This window comes from Pipistrellus hanaki (genome assembly GCF_964339955.1).
Source record: "Pipistrellus hanaki genome assembly, chromosome: 12".
In the NCBI taxonomy this organism is placed as follows: Eukaryota; Metazoa; Chordata; class Mammalia; order Chiroptera; family Vespertilionidae; genus Pipistrellus; species Pipistrellus hanaki.
Window position 1 is genome coordinate 306,282 of NC_140514.1, and position 17,117 is coordinate 323,398.

The following is a 17,117-nucleotide window of genomic DNA, read 5'->3' on the forward strand; positions in this document are numbered from 1 at the left end:
AAGATGCCATTGCTTTGATGTGGTCTTCCCACTGCATTAAAAAATGCTCATTTTTCAGTGAATAGAGAAAAATGTTTTAACTTTCAGGATTAAACGCTAGAGAAAAAGGTCAGGCCAGTAAAAAACAAGTTTTTCCTCATCTCTTCCTTCAGTCTAAGGAGTTATTATTTTAATAAGCTGAATTTGAAAACTGTTAACGACTGTAAACACAGGTTCTTGAGAGCGGTGTTTTGGTAACACATGTTAAAGGCGCAGGTGACGGAGCTCATGGCCCCAAGGCTGGGCCTGCTCTGAGCTCCAGGTCCTCGGCGAGCAGACCCTGCCCTTGGCTCCAGAGCAAGTGCACGAGGCGCCTCTGCGGTGAGACACAGGGGGCACCCCAGAGGTGGCTGGCGTGCTGCTGACACACTTTCCCAGAGAACCGCTTGTAAGAAAACACTTTGTTCAGAATACAAGTCATCACTTAGAAGCTCAGTTGTTTCACCAAATCCATGTTGGTCACACGTCCTTCCTGAGTCAACAGGCCTGTGCTGGGGCCTCCCTAGCTACAGGCCTGGAGGGAGGAGCAGCCCACTCCTCCCAGCACACAGAGGGCTGGGGCAGGGCTGGGGGGACCTACAGTGATCTCCTTGGAGTCGTCCTCATCGACCCTTCGGGGCTTCATCTTGGTGTAGTCCACGGGCAGGTCCCAGCAGTCCCCCTCGCCCAGCGGGAAGCACCGGCTGCTCATCACGGCCTGCTGCTGCGGGGACATGGGCTCCAGCGGGGTCAGGATCGGGCAGCAGCCCTCCCGTGGCCTCTGCTTGTTCATGCTCAGGTCCAGCGTGCCGTTCTCGTCCACCTCCATGTCAGGGTTCTGTGGGCAGAAAGACAGGTCACCGCACGGTTCCCTCCCGACGGCAGCCCGCCTCCAGCCAGCACAGAAGCACCGGAGAAACTGCTCACCACCCCACGTCCATACGCCCCAGGCGAGGGAGCTGATGGGGGTCCTCCATCCTTCCCGCTGCCCAGGCTCCCACGCACGCCTGCGCCACGCTCCTGTCCATCCATATATCACCCTCCATCCCCCCTTCTATGTACCCATCTATCATCTATTGGTCTATCAGTATCTACCTACCCTTGTCTGTCTTCTATTGATCACTCTTATTATCTACCTACATCTTCCTTTCTGCCAGTACATCTCTGCTTCTGGAAATATCAAACACGTGCCTAATTTCCATTCCATTCCACTTCAAATACCAAGCGATCAGAATTACAATGTGTATGGAATACATACTTATCATTGGAATTATATAAACTTAAACATTCTCCTTTGGTTTCACTGCTGCTCAATAGTTCAAGCCTCGGAGCGGAGAAAACAGAGTGGGAGGGGAGGGGGGAAGGTGGGAATTCACTCTCTAACCCAAAGCCCAGGAGGCAGAGGCTTCCAGCTGCTCAGAGCGCCTGCGGCGGTGACTGGGCCCAGCTGCTCTGCGTCCAGCAACCCTGCAATGCAGTCATCTGGTAACAAAGAGGGCCAGGGTGAGCTCCTTTTTAAAAGATGCTTTGAAACAGATCAAGAATTCTTCAGAGCTCAGCCCTCCAGAGGGAGAAGGAAGGGCGTGTGAAGGGGAGAGGGAGGGAATCAGGAGAGGGAGGAATGCCTAACAGAGAGCCAGGGAGAGGGACACAGCCCTGAGCAGAGGGGCTGGCCCTGACTCACTGCAGAGGGAGGGGCAGGGAATAAGGGCCGCCCCGGCCGCTCTGGGATAAATTCAGAGCGTTATTCTGCCTCAGCTCTTTGTCCAAGTGCCCTCATCCTGCCTTCGCCTTCACGGTGCTGCATTCATTGCTTTTAGTCTGAGGTTAATTGTAATAGAGTCAGCAGATGGGGTGACAGTCTTTTCCTTTCTCATTGTAGAACCCTCCGTGACTGCCTCCCTTTCAGTAGCCCCGGTCACCACGGACACTGCATGCCCCGGTCCTTTTCCAAAACTTAAGAGTGAAAATGCTAATAAAAGTGCATGAACTTGCTGGCCTCTCTCCCTCATTCAGAACTGCTGTCAGGTGTGAGGCCGTGTGCCCGCCCGTGAGCAGCTCCAGGCCAGGCTCTGACACTGTTCCTTAGCGAGGAGGCACCACCACCTTCCTGCTCACAGGTCCCCTGAGAGCACTGCCTGCGTCCCAGCACCTCGTGGCTGCGCCAGGCAGGTCCCCGGCTGCCATCTGACCGGCTCCCCTGGGGTGAGCACAAGCGGTGAGTATGGAAACCACCACAGAGACTGGCTTTTGAACTGATGCGAGCTGCTGACCTGCAAAACCAGCCCTAGGGGAACCGGGTTTGCAGTCTCTTTGCTCCCTCGTTCTGGGTGACCTGCGGGGAGCACAGCCAGGGGACAGGCCTGCCTTTTAGTTGACAGCCATCCTGTGTTTGAAAGTTCAAGGCATGCTGGGTCTTCAGCGTCCTGGCCCCTTTGTTTACAGAAATGGTCCGTTCTCGTCCACCTGGATCTTATAGGGACACGGTCATTGCATGCAGCATCACAGACACCTGGCCCCTTCCTGCCCGTGGCCGGGAAAGCTGCTCCTCGAGCCGGGAGGTCACCCAGAAGGGACGCTCAGGGAGACGACGGCTCAGCTTCTGCCCTGTGTTCTGAGGGGCCAGGGTGACCTCGGGGGTGGACAGGGCCCTCCTGCCCACCCGCTAGGTGTGCGTACCCGTGTGGCGCACAGGTCTTGCGGCTTGGTGGACAGGTTCTGTGGCATCTCGCGGCAGCGTGTGGATAGGTTGAGGATGGCGGTGGCCGCCATGTGGGCTGCCTCCATGTCATGGGTGTAGTCGAAGCTGCTCTTACTGCAGGTGCTGCTGGCGCTGCTGCCGCCGCCGCAGCTCAGGTTGCTGCTGCTGCTGGGCGCGTAGCTGCTGGCGGTGCTGCTGCTGGGGCTGGCGTCCTTGCAGTACCGCTTCGCTGGGGAGACACGGGCAGGGTGACTCGGGTACCCGCCAGGTCACGCGCCCTGCCACCCGCACCCCCAGCCCTGCGCGTAGACACACACCACATGGAGGCGGGGCCAAGGGCTGACTCACGAGGAGCGAGCCACTGGCCTGCCTCCTGGGAGCCCACGCGCGCTGTGAGCTCAGCTGGGACTGTGGGCACTCAGTGCCCGCCCTCCCACGAGCAGCACCGGCACGAGCCTTACAGCTCACACGTGCTGGGCTCAGTCACCAGGTGTCTCCCCTCCTGGTTGAGGCCCAGGAGGCAGCCTCCCTGGCAGGTCTGCTCATTAGCTCACTAGGTGGGAGGACCCAGGCTCTCAGCTCACTGGGTGGGGGGCCCAGGCTCTCAGCTCACTGGGTGGGGGACCCAGGCTCTCAGCTCACTGGGTGGGGGACCCAGGCTCTCAGCTCACTGGCCTGGGTGGGGGACCCAGGCTCTCAGCTCACTGGGTGGGGGGCCCAGGCTCTCAGCTCACTGGGTGGGGCGCCCAGGCTCTCAGCCCTTTGGAGACTGGCTGCTCCCACCGGAGGGCTGCGGTGGCTAGTGGACTCACTGTCCTGCACCCGGGCCCCCTGTGAGGCCTGCGCTTTGGGGAGCGGCGCTCAGCCTGGACGTGCAGACCAGACACGTGGCTGAACACCCCCTTCCTCAGGAACAGTCCCCCTGCGATTCTCACCGAGGGCCCCGTGGGGACGGCCGAGGGGGGGTGCGCCCTGTGGACTTGGGTGAGCCGAGGTAACTGCACCAGCAGAGTGAGCATGACCACCTGGGGGTGCGCAGACACACCCTCCTTACAGGAACGGCTCGCCCCCGGCCCGGAGCGTCACTCACAGGCTGTCTTTCTGAGCAGCCGGCTCACCACCAGCCAGACAGGCTCCTGGGAGCAGCATGCCTCTGAGTGTCCAACGTCCGCTAGCACCGTGGACAGAGGCATCTGCTGGAGGGCTAGGAGCACTGCCCGTTAGCACTGCAGGCGTTAAAGCCCCAGGTCAGGCTTCTCCCCAGAGCCCCGCATGAGGCTCCTGGGAGGTGAACCTGAGGTGCGGGCACCCCGCTCAGTGTCCCAAGCCCTCCACCAGGGAGCCACCCTGTCCCGTACCTTCTTCCCACCTGAGCTCAGGGGCCCCGCGTGGGCGCAGTGATGGGGTGCATGCACGGGGCCAGCTGTGCTGCGGCGCCTGGTCCCACCCGCTCCCTGTGGCAGCAGCCTGCCTGCCCTCACAGTTGTCCCCAACAGTCACTGGTGGGTCAGTACCAGAGCTTCCCCAGCGGGAAGAAACCGGCACAACTGGACGGAATGACAAAGAACCCCACACAGCCAACAAGCTCGGTCGTGAGCAACGCCATGAAGTGCCCCAGAGCGCCTCGTTCAGATCAAACGGAGAGAGAACCGAGCTTCCGTAGCTCCAGGTTTTGCACCGAAGCGCATGCCGTCCTGACATCACATACGCTGCTCACTGTTCCCCCTGGCCACGGGTGATGCGGGCAGCCACCCCTCACAAAGCCCCAGACCACTGCACACACAGCGCCTCCAGAGCCAGCTTCCCCCATGGACCAGGGGCCAATTCCACTCTCAGGCCCACAGGCACCGCAGCTCAGGCAGTCACTCCTATCCTGCCCGTGCGCCTCAGCCGAGAGCCATCCTCACACCCTCGGTGCCGGGCCCTTGGCCTTCCTCCCTCTGTCCCCTGCGAACGTGCCTCAGCTCAGCAGCACAGGGCATGGGGGCAGCGGGGCTCAGGGCTGGGCCCAGAGGGACCACAGAGACACAGTCCCAGGAGGCCACCAGGACCTGCCCTAAAGCACATCGAGGCGGCAATGCCACTCACACCCCAGGATTCTCTCCAGGAATGAAGTTTGTGGTTTTACGTCATCCTCACCTTTGTTAGAGAAATTCTGGGAGAAATAAAATAATCCGTAAAAGGTGTGCTTTCCTCCCTGATGAGGGCGAGCCTCTGTCTCAGGAACACAGTGCTCCACACAAATAAGCATGGCAGTTTCGTTCAGAAATGAGTGTTAGTGTCTAAAGCAGCAGGACAACAAGTGTCTACCAGAAACTGCAGCCACTTGGTAAAGGGCGTCCCCGTCACCGAGTGCTTAACCCGGCTCCTCTGGGCTCCGCCGGGAGGCCTGGGCAGCTGGGACCGCACACCCTGCGCGGGTGGGGGTTGCGGGGGAGAAGCCAGGCGGCCAGGCGTATCCCTCCACTAAATGCTGTCGGCTTTTTCTCTCGTTTTGCTGCCAATGAAATAAGAGTCTCTGTATTGCAAGTCTCTCAGGTGATGAAGGCCTTTGTTCCCAATAATTATCTGTTCAGCTCTGACAAACCCAGTGACAGTGCCCTGGGACCACACTGCCGACACGAGGGGGCGCCGCAGAGCGCAGGGTGTGGGGTGGAGTGGCCTCTCCCAGGTGGCTCTGGCCCCTGCCCCCAGGAGCCCTCCTAGTCAGGTGGCAGTGTCCGATTCACCATAAAACACACAGGGCTTCTTTTTGGCCAACAAAGTGGTTTCCAATCAAGTCCCTTTCCAACTGGCCAGCAGAGAAGGATGTGTTCGTGTCCTAGGTGCCAGCGTACATGGGTGACAGAGCTGTGACTGCAGGGCCACGCCCACACGTGACACAGCTGTGCTTGGGCCAACACCCCACGGGGCAGGCCCTCCTCAGGTGGTCAGCCACGCTTGCAGGGAAAAGAGCAGCCACAGACATTTGTGCTGAAAATAAGTGGGATGGAAACGAAGCCCACACCTTCCCCAGGACCGCCGAGCGCCTGCTCTGCTGGGGAGTGCTCTGGCCCAGAAGCGGCCCCCTGCTTACAGGAGCAGGCGAGTGTGCTCCACCTGGGCTTCCATGGAAACAAGCATGTGCCTCCTGAGGCCATGCCCACCGGCGAGAGGACGGGTAGATGGCGGATGGATTTATGAACGGATAGACGGACAGGCGGATGGACAGAGACAGAGAGCCACCAGGACGTGCCTGGTGCCTGAAGAACCAGGAGGCTGCGCCCACGTGCTGAGTGTTCGGTCACAGCAGGTGGGACCTCCGGTGACTGGCCACCGGGGAGAGGCCCTGTGTCCTAGGCACCTGCACCTGCGCACTGCTCCTGCTCCCTGCCCTGGCGGCCCACCACAGGCTCACTTCCCTCTTGCTCAGGAGCACTGACCGAGTCCCATGCGCGGCCGCCGGTCTCGGGGCACTGTTGGAGGTGAGTGCAGAGCTGTCGCCTGTGGTCCTAATGCCCGATGCCCAGGAGCAGGAGGGCCCCTCTCAGCTCACACTCCACCCGCCTGGGCCAGCCCCAGCCCCTCATCCTTAGCAGGCATTGTCCTCCACACGTAAAAGGCCTGGCAGGAGACTCTAGTGGAAGAGAAAGGGGCCACTGGCTTTCAGGAAGTGTTTAATGCTAACGGGTGTCTTTCCTCTTAGTTCACCGAGGACCTCACATGGAGTTTTTAGTCTGTTCCTGTTTTCTTGTTGGTCGGCTGGACAGCGTGGCTCTGCCTAAGGTCCTGACACAGGAACCTTCTGGGCAGGCGGGAATGCGGGGGACTAGCGCGCTGTGCCTCCGAGAGCTGTCTGGCCTTCCCACAGCAGGGCAGGCGGAGCCTCACCCGAGTCTGCGCGCGAACACACAGCACTAACGTGCCCAGCAGCACACGGCGCTCAGGGAAGCGCTGACGACAGACAGGCAGGTTTGCCTCCTAACCCTCCGAAGATGCTGCAACCCAACACGCGCTCCCGGCCACGCCCTCACCCAGGCAGCCATGACAGGGGGGCAAGGGAGTTAGGCATGGAGAACAGCAGCGACCAAGAGACGGGTGAAAATGAACGAGTCAAAGTGCTCATCAGGTCACTCAAAATTGGAAATGATATCAACAGAATCCTTAATTATGTGAATTCAATTTCTTTTGATCCTTCATTTGCAATCAAATGAATGAAATAATAAAACCTGAAATTGGCGAATTATTACAAAATAAAAAAATACTTATTTTCTATTACACTGTAAACCACTTTCTTTCCCCCACTATATCTTTGTTCCTATATATTAAGAATTGATACATGCAAAGATAATCAATATTTGATGCATCAGAGAAATATTCTATTCACTATACAAATTAATTGTTATTAAGGCAAAGAAAGGTGACATAACTTGGAAAAGGGTGTAGCTGCCATATTGAATTATGAGGCTTCAGAACCCCCGCCACTCAGCTGAGCTGTTGTGTGCTGTGATTTCAATACCGCCTGTCAGAGGCGCGTGCACATGCGAGAGCCTGTCTCCCTCCTCGCCAGGGAGCGCCAGGAGAGACTTCTGAGTCATCACAAGTTACGCAGCCCACATGCCAGTTAGTAAAAGGTGCCAACTAAGCATGTGTCCTGGAATGTCGAGTAGAATCGTGGTAAGATAAGTAAGTAAACTCCAGGATACGTGTCCTCCCCTCCACTGTTCAACCACTAACCACGATACATGCGACCCAGTCACACTGGCGGTGGCTGAGCCCGCGGGTGGACAGGAGCTGTGCTTTTCCTGGCAGAGTGTGCCCGTGACCAAGCCGGGCCACCAGGGGGCTCTCCCAGGCCCGCTCCCCAGCACAGAACAGAGCAGGCTCCACACCTGCAGGAGGGTGGGGACGCCCTCAGAGGCTGTCCACCCTCAGCCGCCCAGAAGAATCGCGGTGACTTTAAGTCCCACCACACAGGGAACGCCTGAGGTTCTGGTTGGGCAGGGGTGGGTGCTGCCTGAGCGTCAGACTTCTAAGTCACCGGACGACTCTGCGCACCCAGGCTGGGAACACGGGGCGGGGTGGGGGACCAGACCTTCCCAGCACAGCCACGGACTTGGGCCACTGCTATAGGCCGTCCAGTTATCTGAGTTGGGCCCTATTAAAGGACGCTTAGGAGGTGAGGACACGGTCTCAGTGACAGCATGGGGCAGAGGAGCTGAGGCTCTGTCCACACCCCGCAGGCCCTGCTCCCCACGTGGACCTCTGGCTGGGGGGAAGGAGCCCGGGGTGGCGTGCTGCTCTTTGGTGCCCAGCAAGTGACCACATGCGCGAGCGCTGGTAGGAAATGGATATACACAACAACAACATCATCAAGGCAAGCGTGACTCTCATGTATAAGAGTGTGCACCTCCTACCATCATATCCTTTGGGGGATATGTCCCTGGTTTGCACCTTGGGAGCTATGGCCCGCTTGCCGTACGTGTGGCTGTCGTAACTGTTGTACTCAAACGACGTCTTGGAGTATTTCTCCAGCTCTTTGGCCAGGTTGGAGCGCGGCGTGGTCGTGGGGACGTTGTTTCTGTAGCCGTAGTGAGGGATCTCGAGCTGCTTTACAAAGCACATTGGCCTGTAAGCAAACAAGAAACAATCGACAGCTGGCTTTTTCAGGGCTGCGGGGGAGATCGGGGGACGGAACGGGCTCACGCTATCGCCAGAGCATCTAGTTTCTCAGTGGCACTCGGGCCTTGAACCTGGCACAGAAACCACATCCTGCTTTCCCGAGGAAAAGCCGCGGTGCTGTCATTATGCAGCACCACATACGCTCGCCGCCCGTCAGCTCTGGCAACAAGAAGACGAACACGGAATTGTCATTTTCCCCGCTTTCTTGCTCTCTCAGTCTCAGTGGGCTTGGTGAAGACAGGTGTGGGGACAGAAGAATTGCAAGTGTTTCTCTGCAAAGAGCGAGAGTCACCCTCAAATGCAGGGAGCTAGGGATGCATTCCCTTGGAAAGAGGAGGACAGGAAAGAAGTACTCAGAGGGCCACAGGCTGAGTGAAACTGGATACAAATGTGTACATCTGGATGATAGAAGGGAACATGCAGTAATGCATTCTGACAAGTATTAGCCTACAGTTTCCATATTTTTACCCAGGAGCCATTCACTTTCCTAGATTTTAGGGTAAATTATTTAAGTGGAGGAGCCTTCAATTATTCTTCATTACTTAAGCTTCCATTTTGTGGTGTGTGTGTCCCGCTAGTTCTCTGTCTCATAAGTGGATGCTTAAGCTCTTTTTGGAAATTAAGACAGAAAAGTTGTTCCCTTCGCTCCACTCCCATGTTAACTAAGTCACTAAGGCACTCACTTTGCGTTCAGGAACTTAGCTTATTTACTTGTCAATCAACAAGAGGAGGGAGCAATTAGCTGAATGCCCGTCATCTGAGGCATTTGCCAGGTAGTGTGGAGGGTGGAGGGTGGCTGCATAAATTATCTCTGCAGCTTTTATTTGTGGGCTGCACTACTATTTGTGTGTGTGTGTGTGTGTGTGTGTGTGTGTGTGTGTGTGACACACTATTTTAAGAGCCCAGTGGTGCTGGGATTCTAGGGAAGGGAGGCCACTTCTGGCTGGCTGTGAGATTGGGCTCCATCTCCCTAGAGCTAGCTTTACAGAATGGGTAACCACCTGAGGGTAAGATCAGGGCGTGTGCACAAACATTCCCAGAAAAGAAGAAACAAAGTGGGAAGGTGAGGCGGTCTTGGGAAAGCACAGGAGACTGGTGGGTGGGGCAGATGGGAGTCTCTTCATTTGCTAGTGAGCAAGGCCATGGGGCCAGGCGGGGAAGGAGGAGCCTGGGCAGAGGCCTCAGTGAGAGGCCATCCTGGGTGAGAGAATGGAGGGGGATGGGCCAGCAGAGGAGAGGAGAAATGTGGACAGGACTGGACGTATTTACTCAAGTCTTAAATTCCTACTGGGAATTTATTTAAAGACTTATTTAAATTTAGGTTTAAATTCTTTTCCTTTTCCTTCCTTTCTGTCTCTGTCCTCCCTGCTGAGGGAGCATCTCTGCGTGTGGACATGATGGGAGGTCATGGGTGATGGAGAGGGACCGGCCTCACCTGGAGCATCTCTGTGTGTGCACATGGGAGGGGGGGAGTGAGGCGCAGAGCTGGAGATGAGGCCTGGCTGCATGGCCCCCTCCTGTGTTAACACCCCTCCCCCCTGCACCCGGCCACATGGCCCCCTCCTGTGCTAACACCCCTCCCCCCTGCACCCGGCCACATGGCCCCCTCCTGTGCTAACACCCCTCCCCGCTGCACCCCGGCCATAAGGAACGCTGTGTGCAGAGGCACAGCTGCTGGCATTGGGCCTTGCTCTGTTGCTTGCTGTGCTTCCCCGCTGTGTCCACCCAAAGAAGGAGCAACAGAAACAGCACAAAAGCTGCTGTTTCAGGCTCAGGTCAGAGGGAGGCATGTGTGTGTGCACAGGTCATGTTTGTAATCATGGATGCACTTTGTCCCTCTCTAGCTGCCTGGGCTCCATGTGGGAGCACGGGCTTGGGGCTGAGGGACTCCCCTGTGAGGTTCGGAGGGCCAGGCCGGGTTCTTGTCGGCCCTCTGGGCTCTGGCCGAGCTCTCGCCTTGCTCTCCTTCTGCCTTTCCTCAGTCTCCCCTGGTAGAGCCATCCCTTCTCAGATGGATTAAGCCCAAGGTTTGGGGGCTCCCGTGCTGCCAGTGTTAACAGTGAGTGGGCAGGGGCACTCAGGGACCCCTCACTTATTTGTTGCTAGCCTCACTTTCTGTGAGATGACAGAATTGCAGGTACCCTGGGGACGTCAGACTGTAACACCCCCACAGAACAGTCTAGAACAGTGGTTCTCAACCTTTCTAATGCCGCAACCCTTTAATACAGTTCCTCATGTGACACACAGGTTGAGAACCGCTGCTGTAGAGTCTAAGACCATCGGAAAACACAGATATTCACATTATGATTCATTAGCAGCAGCAAAATTATAGTTATGAAGTAGCAACGAAAATAAATTTATGGTTGGGGGTCACCACAACATGAGGAACTGTATTAAAGGGCCAAGGCATTAGAAAGGTTGAGAACCACTAATCTAGAACAGTGGTCGGCAAACTCATTAGTCAACAGAGACAAATATCAACAGTCCAACAATTAGAATTTCTCTTGAGAGCCAAAAACCAACTTCTGCACATGGGCTACGAAGTTTCAATCGCACTGTACATGTGCACCCTCATGTGGTATTTTGTGGAAGAGCCACACTCAAGGAGCCAAAGAGCCACAGGTGGCTCTCAAGCCGCAGTTTGCTGACCACTGGTCTAGAAGAATGCATGCCAAGCCTGACTGAGGGGTCTCTCTGAAGATGGTTTTTCTTAGTTTTGTTTATTTAAGTATTCCCCACTTTTACAAAGGATTTAACTTTCCTATTGAGTTGAAGGGTTATGGCAGAATCCTCTACACTGGGAACCATACTCAGCAGACCACAAAGGTGATGTGTCCTCTGCCTGGTGACTGCAGCCACATGATCTGTCCCAGAGGACAAGGTAACAGAGGTAAGACTGGGAGTGTGTGTGAGTTGTGTGGGTATGTATGAATATGTGTGTGTATGTGTGCAAGCGTGTGTGTGTGTGAGCAAGTGTGTGTGTAACTGCGAGTGTGTGTATGAGAGTGTGAGGGGCTGTTTTTCTCTCTCACAGTGAGGTGGGTCACCCTCCCTGGCTCTAAGACAGAGCCTGGCTCCAGCCTTGTGGACACACTGACTCTGGCCTGGGGTGAGCTGGGACTAAGCAGCAGGACCTGCAGCTGTCAGCATGGTGCTACGGGCAGACATGGGAGCTGATACAGAGTGATAGGAGTGTGGGTTTCTTCCTCTCTCTCCCCTTTTCTAAACTTGATGCTAAGCCTGATGATGCTGAGGACTTTCCCGGTTTATTATCTAGGGGTGAAGTCCTGGGGCAGGTCAGTCCGCCCTCTGGGCACTGGGTGCCTGAGGACAGGGGGAGGGCAGCTCCAGGCCCCCACTCAGGATGCCTCCGTGCTGGCGAGGGGCTCCCATCACGGACGTGCTGGAGGAGAAGGAAACACTGCCGCCACCTGCACGTGGTGCCTGGCCTCGCAGCCTAGTAGGATGATCCTCTGAGGCAGCAGCAGCTGGGAGAGTCCCACCCAGCCTCAGAGCCAGGAGCTCCCAGGGAGAAACCGAAGCCCAGGAGTGTGTCACCTCCTGCCTGCACAGGCCATGGGGTGCGGGGTGCTTCGTCTCGCTCCCAGCACAGCTCTAGCTTCCCCCTGCCCCTGAGCGAGCGGGGCCTCGCCTGCTGCACAGCCCCGAGCTGGCAGGGGCTGCCTGCCCGGACCGCAGACCCGCCCCCTCGGAGTGGTACCTTAGCACTCGGTCGGAGGCCGGGCTGGACTTGGACACGTCGCAGCTCTGGTGCTTTTCCTGGGCCTTTGCTAGCTTCTCCGCGGCAGCGATAGGGCATCCAGAGAGGCTGCAAGCACAGAAAGGCATCAGCTGTCTCCCCAACGGCTCCACACATCACCACGACTGAGCCACCGCCCCTCCCTGATCAGCACAACCACATCCTAGCAGGAAGGGGGTGATCTCCCAAACTGCCTGGTGCTCTGATGGTGGGAACGGGAGAGTGGGTGTTCCCTCGCCCCCAGCAGAGTGCTGCCTGCTATGTGCTTGTGAGAAGCACACCTGAAGCTTCCTTAGGCCAGCCAGCCAGCCAATTCATTCAAGAGTGTAAGCCAGTCAGCGTTAGACCAGGCTGCCTTCAGGGGCCGTCCCCGTGTCTGGAGGAGGGACTGCCGTGGGGCAGGCTGTGTCTAGTGGCCCAGGCAGGGCAGCTCTCTGGCCAGCACCAGAGACAGAGGTCTGGGCCGACCCCTGAGCACCCCCGACCACAGTGTGTGGCTGGTGCCCCGGAAGAGAGATGGGGGGACAGCAGGACAGCCCGAGGCCCCTGGCAGAGGCTCTGGAGCTGGATTCTCAGGGACCACCCAGACTTGCTCTTTTGTTCTGGAGTCTGTCTTTCTTGAGACCACGGTGTCTGCTGTCTGTGTGACAGCACAGCCCACGAACCACAGGCACCGAGGACCTCCCTCTGTGCACTTGGGGCTGGTGAGATCTGACGGAGGAGCTGGTCTGTAAACACAGCTTCGAACGACCCTTACTCCCACTGCTGCCTCCTTTGCAGCACACGCCCAGGACACACTCCAAGGCCTGGGGGTGGCAGGGATGTGATCTGACTCATTATAATTTAACACAAGTGACCACACTGGCCAGTGGTACGAGCAAACATTGCAGGGAGCGCCCAGCATTGAGACTCAGATGTATATTGGGCGTGTGGAGCTGGACACGGCTGCAGACACGCGGGAACGGAACCATCTGTCTACGGCCAAGGAGCACCTGACGGAAGGGCTGCAGTTCGGGGTGGGAGGGGGGGAGGGGTTAGAACAAGGGAGGAAGGAGGACTGGACTTCACTCAGCTAAGAGCATGGCTGTGAGCAGAACCGACAGCAGTGGGCAGGAAGGCTGCTGCCCACCCCAGGGTAGGGTCCAGCAGAGCGGGCAGCCCGCTCTGTCCTGGGTTCCAAGTCCTGCCCTGTCTGAGGGTGTGACCCGGTCCCTCCTGACGGGCACCAGGAGCCTGCACTGTTCCTTCCAGTCGTACATGCTCACGGCTCCCTCTCAGAGTCACAGCAAGGATGCCGCCTCCCGGGGGGCTCTTACCCCGTCACGACAAGGAGGTGAGACCATTAACAAACCCCTCTGTGACAGAGGGGTCCGAGCATCAAACTCCGAGCGCGATGGGACCAAGTCTCCATCCTGCGGGTGAGGGGCACTGGGGCAGGAAGGGAGGGGCCCCCGGGGCTCCCCTGAGGCAGGGGCAGGGGCCGTGCTTACCTTCGGTGAGAGTTCCTGTTGCTATTTACATGCCCGCGCCCTGTGCAGCCCGGAGTAGGACACTTGAGAACATTCTCATGCATGGCAAGAACTTGACAGGGAGAGCAGAGAAAACACGTGGCATTAAAACATAGCAACGGTCCAGGAACAAGAGGACGCAGTCATTTTAACAAAGTGGCTCATGTACGACTGACGGCCTGCAGACATCATGATGGGCATGGTTAGGGAAACACGTGGGAGCGGGGAGGAGGCTCATCTGAGGGGCATGCAGAGCGGGGTGCACCGTGTGGGGCTGGAGGTCGGGATGTGAGGACGTCCACAGCGCGGCCCATCTGCCCCCCACCCCACACAAGCACTGAGCACCTGATCGCCAGGCAGCAGCACGCAGACCAGACCGTTCCAACACACACCTCTGCCTCAGACGCAGTGTCATGAGGGCCTGGCAGCCATGGTGACAGGAACCCCAAACCTTATTTTTAATGAAATGAATTAAATGGTGGCTTTCCACCTAAGGACTGAGCACTTTATTCTTCTTCCAAGGAGTGAGCTGGGATAGTCAGTGCTGCGATGCTGGGCCGCGAGGCCAGCGAGGGGACAGGGTCGCCCGCTGTGGTGCCCGGGAGCGGTCAGCAGTCACGCTCAGCTCCTCGCATGGCCAGGGCGGGCTGTGTGCACAGCCTTGCTCCTCAGTGGACAGGCCATGCTCTGGGCGGTGGGGAAGGCAGGTGGGGATGAGAAGTGAGGGTGGGCAGTCGAGACGTGACCCAGCACACCAGGCTACCCTCCCGGAGAACACGGCAGGAACCTGTGGGAGCGTCCCTCGGAATAAGGTCTGCCTAACGCAGGTGCACATGGAAGGCCCCTAGAAACAGAGTCTGCCCAAACGAGTCCATGACTGCTTCCTACAGCCTTCCTTCCAGAACAGTCTCCCTCTCCTGCAGGGTGAGCAGCGCCCATGCTGTGCCACAACGCCAGCTTACTACTGAGGCCACTCGCACACTTCCCTGGACAGCTCCTTAAACCTGGTGTGCCTCTGCAGGTCTCAGCCGAGTCTGCAGTGATCAATGGGGTGGCCTGTGCTGCTCCCTTGGGGACCTGTCTTCCCGGGACCTGGCCTGTTCCCTGGTCTCTGCCGGCCCGGAGAAGGCAGCACCCACCTGCCCTCTCCCTGCCTCTGGGTGGTGCTCTGCCGCACGGTCCCCGCTGTCACTCACTCCTTCCTCTCCTCTCCGGACCATCCTGCTGGAACGCCACACCACTTCTCTCAAATCAACACATTTTCCTTCAGTGCCGACAGTTCTCAATATAGTATCTCCTGGAGAGGCAAACAGCTTCACGCATGTCTGCACCTGCACCTCCTGCTGAATGGTCACAGACCCCACTCGAGAGGGGACCAGCTGCCTCTCCTCCTTGGGCCCTCTCTTCTGCTCTTCCCTGCCATCCTCATGTCCTCCTCCTTCTCCAGGAGTCCCCTTCGCAAACACTATCCTCTCTGCCCCTCGGCCCTCTCTGCCTGCCCTTCGCCCCCTGCTCGTCCTCCTCTGTTCCCATCCCGCACTCCCTCGGGCCCCTCCACTCTCTCCTGTGAGCCTCCCTCTGGGACACTCCTCTCCAGTTCCTACGGCGCCAGGCCCAGAGCACAGGCCCGGAGCAGCTGCACATCTGACCTTCTCCAGCCTCCAGCCCTCCCTCCCAGCAGCCAAGCTCACTCTGTTTCAGAAAACAAACTCAGGCCACTGTCTCCCTACTTCCCAGCTCCCAACACCTATCACTGCTGTAACCAGAGGCACCAGCCCTGGCCTCACCTCAGTGTCTGCCTCTCCCTGAGCCCTCTTCCGGCCCTGCCAGCCTGCCCCGGGGATGCTTCCCGCGCCTGCCCAGCCTCCTGTGCTCTCCGCCTCCTCCCGCCGGGCTCCTGTGTGGACCGCTCCGGCAGTGCTCAGAGGACGGCGGTTCTCTCTGTCACAGGCGGTCTGGCGGGACAGTAGTGCAGCCTGCATGTCCCTGGGGGAGCCCTCATCCTGGTGTCTGGGGCCTCTGTCCCTAGAGGCCATGTGTGCCCTATGGGCTCCCTGTCTCAGCCAGGTGAGGTCCCTGGAGGACAGAGCGGGGTCTCATTCAGTGGAGAGGCCTCTGCTCCTCACACAATGTGCTGCAAACTGGGGCGACAGACTCCTGTGTGCACTCCCCTGGAGAGTGGCTGTGTACATCTCACGGCATTCTAAGGAATGATGCGAATCCCTGTCGGAAGGAATTAGTAGGCCGGCGCCAAGCTGTTCCTACTGTGTAGGGCGCAGGCATGACAGGTGTGGCCTTCATATGCGGCTGTCAGGACACGGCCCCGGTTTCTGCTCCACTGAGACTCCTCCGGGAGAACATGGAGGCAGGAGGCTTATCAGCCCTGAGGAGAAACCCGTCTTCTGCTCTGAAGGTGAAATGTGTGCCTTTCAGAGAAATGGCGTAAAGAGGCTGTTTCTCTCAAGGCTCAAGGGCTTCGTCCTGATGCTTCGTTTTGCAGATGAGGAAAACCAAGTGCAGAGAGCATGTGCCGTGCTCAAGGCCGCAGGCCTGTTGGGACCAGGCCGGATCAGACCAGCTCTCGGATCCAGATGGGTGTGGACCCAGATCTCGCTCAGGCATCTACCCGGGCGAGCGCACCTGCTCTTGCTGGGATGAAAGTACCGCGTGCCTTCCACGCGCCAGGCCCTGTGCTGAGGGGAAGGAGGTGACGCACGGGCCCACGTTTTCCTCATCTGGAAAACTGCTGCACTGCCTGTGGGCTGCACTGCCTGTGGGCTGCACGCTCCGAGGGTCTGATGAGTGTGGGCTGCGTGCGCGGTGGCCCGGCTGGGGGGAAGCTGCTCGGCCACATGCTGTCTCCCTGCTCATGTAACACACGGGCAGCGCGGTCCCCACTCCTGCTCTTGTCTGCTCACAGGGCATGTGCAGGAGCAGGCTTCATTATTGTCAGCAGCCGCCTGAAGACTGGTCCCAACAGCTTCTACAACATTCCCTGAACATGCCCCGCTCAGCCTGTCCTAAGCCTCAGCTCCCGGAACTTCTCCGGGTTCTGCCAGATTGGCCTCAAGCACCCCAAAGTCAGCCATTTAATGGGGCCACCCTCATAAGTCCCTGTACACAGCCAGCTGGTCATCTGGTCCCTTCTCCAGCCAATGGATTCCACTTTCTTCACTAGAACTGTGTCTCAGACCATGAAAAAGATTCTGAGACTCACAATCAGGGTCTTAGACTCAAAGGTCATTTCTGAAATGTGCCATTTCCCTGTGCAATCACTTCTAATGGTTTTTAGCCCCGCCGGTGGGGCTCCGTGGTTCAGTTGAGGTCACAGTTTGACTCCGGTCAGGGCACATGCCCCAGCTGTGGGCTCCAGCCCCAGTGTGAGGTGTGCAGGAGGCAGATGACCAATGATTCTCTCTCATCATTGATGTTTCTCTCTCTCTCTCTCTCCCTTCCTCTCTGAGATTAA

At 57.8% G+C, this 17,117-nt stretch overlaps 1 protein-coding gene across 13 annotated transcripts in view; it reads right to left on the minus strand.

Annotated features, from left to right (window-relative positions):
- The window catches only part of MYT1L (myelin transcription factor 1 like), a 268,531-nt gene that overhangs the window by 38,223 nt on the left and 213,191 nt on the right, over nucleotides 1-17,117 (minus strand). For 12 of the 13 annotated variants that reach the window (XR_014796441.1, XM_084900067.1, XM_084900066.1 and 9 more), the window contains 5 exons: nucleotides 13,631-13,721; nucleotides 12,102-12,209; nucleotides 8,116-8,327; nucleotides 2,698-2,948; nucleotides 620-856 (listed from right to left, as the gene is read on the minus strand). Coding sequence is in view for 12 of the 13 variants with exons in the window: in XM_084900067.1 (XP_084756193.1) it covers nucleotides 620-856; nucleotides 2,698-2,948; nucleotides 8,116-8,327; nucleotides 12,102-12,209; nucleotides 13,631-13,721 (899 nt within the window). In the remaining variant the exon portion in view is untranslated. The remainder of the gene's footprint in view (nucleotides 1-619; nucleotides 857-2,697; nucleotides 2,949-8,115; nucleotides 8,328-12,101; nucleotides 12,210-13,630; nucleotides 13,722-17,117) is intronic. The other variant, XM_084900059.1, reaches the window with a different exon arrangement.